The 11,375-nt window shown below is 44.7% G+C and overlaps 1 protein-coding gene across 1 annotated transcript; it reads right to left on the bottom strand.

Annotated features, from left to right (window-relative positions):
• Positions 1 to 322: 322 nt before the first annotated feature.
• On the bottom strand, positions 323 to 6,928 carry LOC128404786 (homeobox protein NANOG-like). The gene is made up of 4 exons (XM_053370710.1): positions 6,733 to 6,928; positions 4,587 to 4,858; positions 3,393 to 3,482; positions 323 to 935 (listed from the first exon to the last, which is right to left on the bottom strand). Exons 1-4 carry the CDS (start codon positions 6,926 to 6,928, stop codon positions 498 to 500), a joined length of 996 nt encoding a protein of 331 aa, XP_053226685.1. The 3' UTR covers positions 323 to 497.
• Between the last annotated feature and the right edge of the window lie 4,447 nt (positions 6,929 to 11,375).

The raw sequence follows: 11,375 nt of genomic DNA, 5'->3' as shown, positions 1-11,375 counted from the left end.
GGGAAAGAAACAAAACGAGTCCATTTTTTTAAAGAGTAGAAGCTGCCTTCAAATTGGGTTGGGGAGGGGCAGCCAAATTTTGAGCTCTTGAGGAAGTGACTCACACAGCAGACAACCAAGGGGAGATGGGAGCACGGTTAATTCTAACATTTGCAGATTCCTCTTCGTGAACATGGTTTTCCATACACATCGAGTGCCTTTTCCTGGAGCCAGCCAGGATGAACTGATGAAAGCCAAGTTCAGAGCTGCACATGCAACACACACACACACACACACACACACACACACACACACACACAGCCCCCTGAGTCAGAAGACAACAATAAAACTGCCCATTTTCTGTTGTTTTTTTCCAAGTGCCAAGATCCCTCACAGATGCCAGTGAAGGAGGTGGGACAATAGGAGCGGGACTCCTATTTGCAGCAAGAGAATCTGAAGAGAAAGCAGTAAAAGAATGAGAGCCCTGGGTGGCAGGGAGAGAACCTAAAGTCTGGGAATTAGAGCTGCTCTGGTGTCCTTGGGTTTGCAAGAGGGTCTGTCTGATAATGTTGCAGGACAGAGGTGCCTGGTGCAGTGGCAGATACACTGGGAAAAGGATATCCACCCTCCATCTTCACAGCAGCATACTCCAGGCTTGCAGAGAAACCGTGACAGAAGTTCATCCTTTGCTGGCCGATGTACCCGATTGCCTGTTGGCCATAACAGGGCCCAGCAGCCTTCCCAAAGAAGCCTCCATCCTCTCCTTCTCCCACTACTGGACACAGACCCTGGGGGCTGCCGTAGATCTGGCTGTGATCGCTGCTATAGTTCTGGTTGTTGACGCCGACGGGATTGCTGGCATAGTTCTCGTGGGCATTGGCCAATGAATGGATATTCCTAGCATCGTTGATGGCGTATCCTTGGTGATAGCTGGGGTTTATGTCCAGGTAACCGTTCTGTAAAGAGAAAAATAGCAATGTTTCAACACACACCCAAATAGCAACACTTAGAATTGAGACATCACCTGTCTACAGAAGCACATTGCATCCCAGTACGTTTCCAAGCATAATTCAAAGTGTTCGTGCTGACCTTTAAAGCCCTAAACAGCCTCGGTCCAGTATACCTGAAGGAGCATCTCCACCCCCATTGTTCAGCCCAGACACAGAGATCCAGCTTTGAGGGCCTTCTGGTGGTTCCCCCCCTGCGAGAAGGGAGGTTACAGGGAACCAGGCAGAGGGCCTTCTTGGTAGTGGCACCTGCCATGTGGAATGCCCTCCCATCAGATGTCAAGGATAATGTTTTTAATTTTCTGTTCGGAGCAGTCCAGAGTGGCTAGGGAAACCCAGCCAGATGGGCGGGCTATAAATAATAATTTATTATTATAAAATTATTATCCGTTATCTCAGTTGTCCTTCAGGCAACTTTAGAAGTTAGGCAAAAATCATTCCCATCTGGAGTTTGAGGGTGGAGACCAGTATTGGTGTGCCCGATGCCACCCTGTGTGTTCATGGCAGAGGATAGTTCAATGTAAGACAGACCCTTTTGACCTAACTGAACTCCCACCTTTTTATATTAAATTGTACAAATTTTCTATTAAAATATTGTCCTGAATTGTAAACGCTCCATAAGACCATTCATCCCGGCTCTGAAGGAATAGGGTGTTTGTTTTCAAACTTACATACACTCCACATTAAAGTAATGATTAAAAATGGTGTGTCTAGACAGATAAGATGTCTTTACTTTGTGTCAGGTCTGTCTGAGGCCACTGTGGGTGTAGTCCCAACAGATAGCCTAAGGTTTAAAATCTCCCAGTTTGTTTAGTTATTTTCATGCCCCCAGAAGTCACCCAGGAATAGATGGGTGTGTGAGACTCACTCTCCTGGACTTTTAGGAACAGGCCTTTTCATGGAATCATACAGTGCCGGATTTACGTACAGTATAAGCTAAACAAGCTCTAGCTTAGGGCCCCACTCTCTTGGCCCCCTCCCCCAAAAAAGTTAAAGGAAAAACACCTGGATGTACATTTCCAAAATATAAGATAAAAAACAAATAAAATAAAACCTACATACAGCAACAGTGTTTTGTGTTGCATAGGCTCCTATGATGTAAGTAATGGGCCCTGCCTACTAGCCTGCTCCCTAAAATATCACTGGTTTGCTCATTTCTTTATACAGTTGTACCTCGGTTTACGAACTTAATCTGTTCCTGAAGTCCGTTCTTAAACCAAATCCATTCTTAAACAGAGGCGCGCTTTCCCTAATGAAGCCTTCCACCATTGGTTTCTGTTTGTAGACTGAGGTAAACCGAATAGTTCGTTAACAAGGCTGTTTGTAAACCGAGCTACCACTGTACAGTGGTATCTTGGTTCTCAAACTTAATCCGTTCTGGATTTCAGTTCAACAATTACTTTGAAAAAATACATTTTTTTGTTATATGCCATTGGCTTTAGATACCTATTAGGTCCATAAATTACCATATAGCATATATTCAACACACAAAAACAGTGACAATTTGTACTTGACAAAGGAAAGCTGGACATATGAAGGGTCCCATTACCTTCAGTAGATTAGGGCCTCATCAAACCTCAGTCTGGCCCTGGAATCATAGAATCTTAAGAGTTGGAAGGGACCACCCCCCAGTCATCTGGTCCAACCCCCTGCAATGCAGGAATCTCATCTAAAGCATCCATGACAGCTGCTGAGGGGGGGGGGTCCTATTTTGATCACATGTCCATGTCAGGATATCTGCCACCGCCCCTCCCTATGTAACAGACGCGCTCCCTCGACCAATATTTCAAAGCTCCATTGTCATACTGAGGCCTGCTTTGTATTTTTTTGTGATATATATATATATTAGGACATTATACTTGTTTGTTAATGCCGACACCCATGTCAGTGAAGAACCCAATATATGAAAGGTGGAGAAGTACCTGTGTCCTCTCTCCCCATGCTTAGAAATGGAGGCTTAGCTCAAGCTGGGATAGTTCAGTCTGTACAGCTTGGGACTCTTAATCTCAATGTTGTGGGTTGAAGCCCCGTGTTTGGCAAAAGGTTCTCGACTTGCAGGGGGTGAGGCTAGATGACTCTTGTGGTCCCTTTCAACTCTACAATTCTATGGTTCTAGGTTGGATTTAGAAAGCCTTGTTTATTTGGGGACAAAACCATAAGGAGCTGCCTTATATAGATAAATGAGCTAAGGCTCTCAATATCAGTCATCGTCTAGACTACCTGGCAGCAGCACTTTCAGGATTTCACAGGGATTTTTCCCAGCCCTACTAGAGATGCCAAGGATTGAATCTACAACCCTTTGCACACGTTGTGGGCCAGGCCCTACTATAAAGGTAACACACTGGAGCATCTTAATGAGTCAGAAGCTGGAGAAGTTCTGCTCCATCAGATGGGCCGCCTTATTACCTGAGGTTGGCATATTCCTCTTCTCATCCACACAGCTTCCTTCTGGGTTCGTTTAAATTTCATCCGCTGATTCTGAAACCAGGTTTTTATCTGAAATACACAGTACAAGATAAGCAACTTCCTTCATTCGTAGTCAATCCATGCAAAGGTGTATTTGCACCACTTACACTCAGATCTTTACGTTGTCAGCCACGAAGGCAAAAAAGCTCACTCAGTGAGCATGTTTATACAACAGGCTTAGAATGAACTTGGTATTCCTTCTTCTCAAGAGATCTCTGGGAGTTCTGTGCAGGTGAGTAGAGTCAGCCATTCCCTCCATTTCAATGTGCAGGTGGAGATTTATTACCAAATTGGCACTACTTGCATGCAATTTCATTTCATTTTTAATTTGTATACCGCTTTTCTATATTACTATACACAAGACGGTATACATGCAGAAGAAACAAAGACTGCACAACTTATAACAATTTGACCCAATACAAAAATGTTGTAATAATAAAAACGTAACTTTAAAATAAACAACTTGAATCAGATGTAATATTCAATAACCCATTAGAATATAATAGTACCCAATAAAATTAAATCAGAAAACAAACAAACTGCAAAGTCACAGTGCATAAAATAGGAAGGACCTCAAAAACAGCCTAATGAGAACTGAAAGTGTGCCATGGAATTTTGACTAGTGTGTTGCGATGGAGAAGCAAAAGATTAAATGATTAATTAAGATAACCCCGCACTGCAGCATTTTGTTGCAGTTCAAACTTGTAGATGTTTTATGGAAATCTCACCACCAGCACCAAACTAGAACTCCCAGGGAAGCTCAGAGAAGCCATGGCAGTTAAAGCACAAGCAAACAAATACAATTCTGCATGCCACCAAGGAAGAATAAAGCAAGCTATGTAAGAAAGGAAGCTGTAGAAGGAGAGAAAGAAGGAAGGCTCAAATAATCGAGGCATACACAGTCAGAAGTGCCTCCTGTGTGGCAGACAAATATTAAAGGTGGATCTCAAGACAGAAAAGGTACTGTTCTGCAGGACAGCTTATGCAAGAGCCGCCACCAGTTAGAACAACTGGAATTCTGACAACTGGAATTCTGACTTGACTGGAAGTCAAGTGCAACAAGAGCAAATCTTTAAAAAATTCTGGCCAAAGGTCTCCCGGCCTGACCCTGCCCTGCTTCAGCAAAACACTTACTTGTTTGTAGGTGAGTCCCAAGGCAGAGGCCAGTTCTCGGATCTGTTGTGGACTGAGATATTTCTGCATCTGGAATCTGTGGTGCAAGACCTGCAGCTGCCTTTGAGAGAAAGCCGTGCGGTTCTTGCTCTTCTTGCCTCCTTTACTTTCCTCCTTGCACCGCTGGGGAGTAGAAGTCAGGTCTGGGGAGGGGGGCGGCTTGTTGGGGCTGGTTGCAGAATCTGGTGTATAATAAGTGAATATCCCAGAGCTGGAAGACCTTGGGGAGAGATCTAGGAATCAAGCAGAGACAGTATGCAAAGGATAAATAGGGCAGAAAGGGGCCTAAAAAGCCAGAATGCAAAAAGTGTTTGATAAATAAGTTTTATAAAACAGTACACAAACTTTCTATACAGAACCCTTGCATCAGGCAAGATCAAACTATCTACTTCTCAGACCTCCTGTGATATTTGAAAGTTTGCACACTCTGAACATAGAAACATAAAAGGAAACCTTCAATAGGCTGCAAATCCTAACTCCACCAATATGGGACTAAACCCAAGTGAATTAAATAGTACTTACACCTGAGTAAACACTGCTAGGATTGCATTGCTCATCTCCAGGACCAACAGACCACGCCCACCAATTAACAGTTATCATTAGCATCACTAGACTGCAGAACACTAATGAACTAGATGTAAGCAATGCTTTAATTCTTGCTTAAGACGATCATACCTTAAATGACTCTGCAAAACACTGTTTGGTATGTAACCGGCTTGCAAAATGTTTCGGCGAAATTCACGTTCATAACAAGAGGGAAGGGCAGGATTAACGAGTTGACACCCAGATCGCGCTCACATTTCGAGTCCGCAAAATGTTGGGAACTGAGCAATTGGTGCCCAGTAATAATCCAGGTTAAGAGATAAGGGTAGCCACTTTCTGGACACCTCCACAACATAGATTTAAAGCACAGGACTTCCCACTAAGAATCTCGGGAACTGTCCTTTACCTTTCAGAGAGCTACAATTCCTAGCACCCTTGGCGAACTACAGTTCCCAGGAGTCTTGGGGCGGGGAGGAGGAAAAAGTGGTGCTGATGTGAGCGCCTTCTTCTCCGTCCAGAAAGCTGTTTCTTTGGCTAGGCAGCAACTCCCAGCACTGACTCTGTTTTGTTCCCTAGTTAAGGGGCAGTTTCAAACCCAGACCATTGTTCCTTGAATATCTCCTCTCCACCGGGTGCTGGGCTTTTGCGCTGGCGTGGAAATCCAGATCCATAACTTTTTTTAGCCCAATTAGGCGCCGCGCACCTAACTTTGCATAGGATCCGGCTGCGCACCTGCAACCTGCTCCTTGCGCAGTCAGCAAAATGGGCTCCCTAGGAAACATTCCTATTTCTTTATCTACTGCGTTTCTATTCTGGCTTTCCTCCAAAGCGTTCTAGGTGGTCACATGGCTCCCCCCACCCCCACCTCCCCATTTTATCCTTCAAAACAACCCTGTGAAGTAGGCAGAGTCCGGGGATGAAACCCAGAGCTTCATGGCTAAGCGAGCCTTTGAACCCCGGTCTCCCGGGTTCAACCCCCTCTACCCACTACGCCCTACTGCCGTGCACACCACTCAAGCCTATCATGGAAAAGGCCACAATCCAAATTCGGTTAAAGGACCCCCATCGAAATTATCGTCATTATTATTACTTACTAAATTTGTTAGTCGCTTTATCTTGCCCAAGGCAACCCCAAGCGACTTCCGAACAAGCAACCCCGCTTAGGTGCATTAAAACCAAGCGAGGGAGGAAATGCCCAACTTTTGCATTTAAAAGGGTTCTGTATATTTTTCTGCTTCACAGTTTGCGAATTCCAAGCTTTGCATTCGCTGCAATAAGCTCCCAATGCTTGCTTAACTGAGAAAGGGATTTTCTGTACAGTAAATGCAGGGGTCCCCAAACTTGAGTCTCCAGCTGTTTTTTTGGACTACAAGTCCCATCCTCCCTAGCTAGCAGGACCAGTGGTCAGGGATGATGGGAACTGTACCCCAAGAACAGCTAGAGACCCATGCTTGGGGTAACCCTGGTGCAATGGAGTCAGCTTTCCTGGGTGAAGGGACTTTAAGAGACTTAAGCAAAGAGGGCTGCAACCTCCTTTGCGCGTTTTCCTAGGAGATCCGCTTACCTGGGTTATTGCTGGGGCCCTTCCCTTCCGGGCCGTTAACAGCCTCGGGGGCAGGGAACCCCCCGGAGCAGCTCCCCGGCTCCATCTCCTCCTTCACCGAGGGCCAGTAGTAACCGTCGTAGCCCATGTCAGCGGGGGCCACCACCCCTGTAGGGTAGACCCGGTAAGAGGCATTGAGGGCCAGTGGGATGCTCATGGATGGAGGAGCCGGCGGGACCCTTCGGAAGCGTGGCTGGATCACCGAAGCGACCGCGATCCCCTGGGGGATCTTTTATGGGCTGCAGGCAGGACTTCCCCAGTCATTATCATGTTAAAAGGGGGTCCAATTTGCTGGGCGGGGCGGGAGGGAGGGGCGGGAGGTCGGAGGATGGAGACCCTCGCTCGCAATTTATTTCCTAACTTCTAAATAATAATTATTATTATTTATAAAATTTGTATGCTGCCCTAGACCCGCAGTAACATAAAAGCACACTGTAAAAACAGGAAATATATGAGATAAATAAAAACAAAAACAACCCAATAAACCCCCTCTCTCCTCACCACATTTAAAAAAGAGCATTGAATATCAATTTATTCAGTATTTTATTTATTAAATTTGTATGTCGATGGGCATCATATAAATATATTATTATTGTTAGTTACAGGTAGGTAGCCGCGTTGGTCTGTCGTAGTGGAAACAAAATTTTAAAATTCCTTCTTCTTATTAATTAGTCCTTCACCTGTAGATTTCAGGGCAGTTCACAACATAAAAATACAAGATAAAAAATACATAATAAAAACAAGAACTAAAACAAACCAGTAACTTGTTTGTTTTTAACCCTCAAAGCAGTTTGTTATTCTTATATTAATTCAGATATACTGGGGGCAGATTAATCCAGGGAAGACCAGTCGATCAACAGCTAGGAACCTAAGCCAAGAGAGCTGAAGGGAGCCTCCATGTATAGGGGCAGTATATCTCTAAGGAGCAGGTGCTGGGAGCAATCAATGGGGAAATGCCATTAGTTTCACACCTTTCCTTTAGTTTTCCAGAGGGATATGGCTGGCAGGCCAGTTCTTATTACTTTGAACGCAAGTCAGCAAAGAAAGTACTATATAAATACTATGCTTTATAAGATAAATACAGTGGTACCTCGGGTTACATACGCTTCAGGTTACATACACTTCAGGTCACAGACTCTGCTAACCCAGAAATAGTACCTCAGGTTAAGAACTTTGCTTCAGGATGAGAACAGAAATCGTGCTCCAGCAGCACGGCAGCAGCAGGAGGCCCCATTAGCTAAAGTGGTGCTTCAGGTTAAGAACAGTTTCAGGTTAAGAACAGGCCTCCATAACAAATTAAGTACTTAACCTGAGGTACCACTGTACTACGCTTTATAGTAACTATTGTCAAAATAAAGCACATTTGAGGGATGCAAAGCCAAGGCCAAGTCATTACCAAACAGCCCTTGTGGTTGTTGCTAAGATTGGGTTGGCACAGAAACCGGGATGGTGGAAAAGTGCTAAAAGGATGTGATGACAGGCTTGGTATCTAGGCTCCTTTATCTTCCATGTGTTTACTCAGAAGTAAGCCCACTGAATTCAGAGGAGGCCTAGCAGAGGATCTGCAGCATGACTGTGAGACCTTCTGATACCAAGAGGTGGAGCTTAGACTGCAGAAGAGCTGATTAAACCCTCAGCTCAGCTGTGACCCTGAGGAAGGACTTCTTGAGGAAGCCCTTGCTTTCCCAGCCACAGCTCCTTGTCTCTAAAATGGGAATTGCCTCTCAGAGGAGCCAATAAGACCAAAAGATGCATAAACCTATAAAGTTATTATATCTGGATGGGTATTTTAATGCGGCAGCTCCTAGTGGTGTGTGGGCCTGGGCAAAGTTCCATGGGGAGAGAGGATTTTTAACACACACATTTTATTGGAATTTTCTCTCTCTCTCCAAACAAGGAATTTCTAAATGCAACATGAAGATTTGAGCCCTCTCCACCTCACTGCCAACACCTGCTTCCAATTAAAAGAGTCAAGGCACAAGGGAGGAACTCCAGGGAGAGGCGAAAATCTGCCTCCCACCACCTTCAGTTGACCCTTGAGCTCTCTGGTGAGTTACCTTATGGGCAATACAAATGCAAGGTTGCCTGTGTGTGTTAGAAACGTAGAATTGTAGAGTTGGGACACCAAGGGTCATCTAGTCCAACCCCCTGCAATGTCCATGTGGAGTGGAATGTAGGGAGCTGAACTGGGTTGTCCTGGAGGGCAGAAGAAGGGTGGATGGAAGAGCAAGTTTGTGAAAGGCTCATCTCAGAGGCGGACTTCAGTCTTCCAGATTTCAGCGGCGCCCTGTGCAAGGCCATATTTTGCCCCCCACCTGGACCTTTTGCTTTGTGGTCTGCACATGCTCTGTGTCACCTGCAGCGCCCCCTTGGTTTCGCACCCAGAGCCAGGCTGCACTGAATCTGGTTGGTTCTGCTCAGTCACTTCCTGCTATGGTCAATGGATGAACACATTAGTAATTCATTCAAGGCTCAGCCACAGCACATTCCCAATGGCAATCTAGGGATCATAATAGTGACCTGTCTTTCATAACAACAACAACAACAACAACAACAATAATAAATTATTATTATTATTATTTATACCCCGCCCATCTGGCTGAGTTTCCCCAGCTGCTCTGGGCGGCTTCCAATCAAGTGTTAAAAACAATACAGCATTAAATATTAAAAACTTCCCTAAACAGGGCTGCCTTCAGATGTCTTTTAAAAAGAAGATAGCTGCTTATTTCCTTCACATCTGAAGGGAGGGCGTTCCACAGGGCGGGCGCCACTACCAAGAAGGCCTTCTGTCTGGTTCCCTGTAACCTCACTTCTCGCAATGAGGGAGCCGCCAGAAGGCCCTTGGCGCTGGATCTCAGTGTCTGGGCTGAACGATGGGGGTGGAGACGCTCCTTCAGGTATAATGGACCGAGGCCGTTTAGGGCTTTAAAGGTCAGCACCAACACTTTGAATTGTGCTCGGAAACGTACTGGGAGCCAATGCAGATCTCTCAGGACCAGTGTTATGTGGTCCCGCCGGCCACTCCCAGTCACCAGTCTAGCTGCCGCATTCTGGATTAATTGCAGTTTCCGGGTCACCTTCAAAGGTAGCCCCACATAGAGCACATTGCAGTAGTCCAAGCAGGAGATAACTAGAGCATGCACCACTCTGGCAAGACAGTCCACAGGCAGGTAGGGTCTCAGCCTGCATACCAGATGGAGCTGGTAGACAGCTGCCCTGGACACAGAATTAACCTGCACCTCCATGGACAGCTGTGAGTCCAAAATGACTCCCAGGCTGCGCACCTGGTCCTTCAGGGGCACAGTTACCACATTCAGGACCAGGGAGTCCTCCACACCCTCCCGTCTCCTGTCCCTCAAAAACAGTACTTCTGTCTTGTCAGGATTCAACCTCAATCTGCAAATAGTTTCCCATGAACTTGCTTATCTGGGCTAGTTGCTCCTTGCATGGAAGAAACAACTCAGGCAAAGCATGTATGGCTTCCAAACCAGGGGTTGTGTTTTGTTTTACTGCAGCAAACTTAAGAGTTTCCATTTGGCATCTAGCTGGTCACTGTAAGAATGGAGAGCCTTTGGTCTGATCTAGTGTTCCACCAAAGCCTGCTCTCCAGTTTCTCCAGTTTTCTACACCTGTGAAAGAGTCTCCCATTTTTCTGACTGTTTCACAGGCTGCTTCACAATTTGAGATTGATCTTGTATTATCCTTGCAAATGGGTTGTGCAGGGCCAGATTTAGGTTTGATGATGCCCTAAGCTATTGAAGGTAATGGGGCCCTTTATATATCCAGCTGTCTTTTGTCAACAACAAATTGTTGCTGGCTTTTTTTGTGTTGAATGTATGCTACATGGTAATTTATGGACCTAATAGGTATCTAAAGCCATTTGCAAATAACAACATTTGTATTTTATCAAAGTAATTGTTGAACTGAAATACAATTAAGAAGTATATTAATAGTGAAATACAATTAAGAAGAAGTATATTAATAGTGAAATACAATTAAGAAGAAGTATATTAATAGTGAAATACAATTAAGAAGAAGTATATTAATAGTGAAATAATTATCAAGCTCTAACTTAAAATGATTTTTTATTCATAACAAACTTAATAATGCAAACACATTGGCATTTGGCAATAACAAAAGTTCCTTTAGAAACACAACTTACAAAGACTCATAATCTAGTCTCTAGAAACTTGTTTCCGCAGTGAGGGAACCACCAGAAAACCCTCAGAGGAGGTCCTTAGTGTCCGGGCTGGATGATGGAGGTGGAGATGCTCTTTCAGGTAATTAATGGACACCAATCAGAACTCAAATTAGGCAAGTTGAATAGAGGCAACATTAGCCAAATCTAATGGAATCAGCTTTTTGTGTATTACTGTTCCAAGCAAACACATGCAACAGCATGATGAAATTAGTGTGTTGTAGCCTACTTAAGTTATACTCAGAGTAGACCTATTGAAATGAATGAACATGGCTAATTTAATGCCAATGGGTCTACTTTGGCTAGAATTTAGTTGAATACCACCCCTTACTTCTGAGTAGACATACGAAGAATTGCACTGTTAGTCATGATGATGATGATAGTATCACCACCACTTACTGATGGG

Source organism: Podarcis raffonei, chromosome 17 (assembly GCF_027172205.1).
Source record: "Podarcis raffonei isolate rPodRaf1 chromosome 17, rPodRaf1.pri, whole genome shotgun sequence".
Lineage (NCBI taxonomy): Eukaryota > Metazoa > Chordata > Lepidosauria > Squamata > Lacertidae > Podarcis > Podarcis raffonei.
This window is presented reverse-complemented; position numbering and strand designations above follow the sequence as displayed.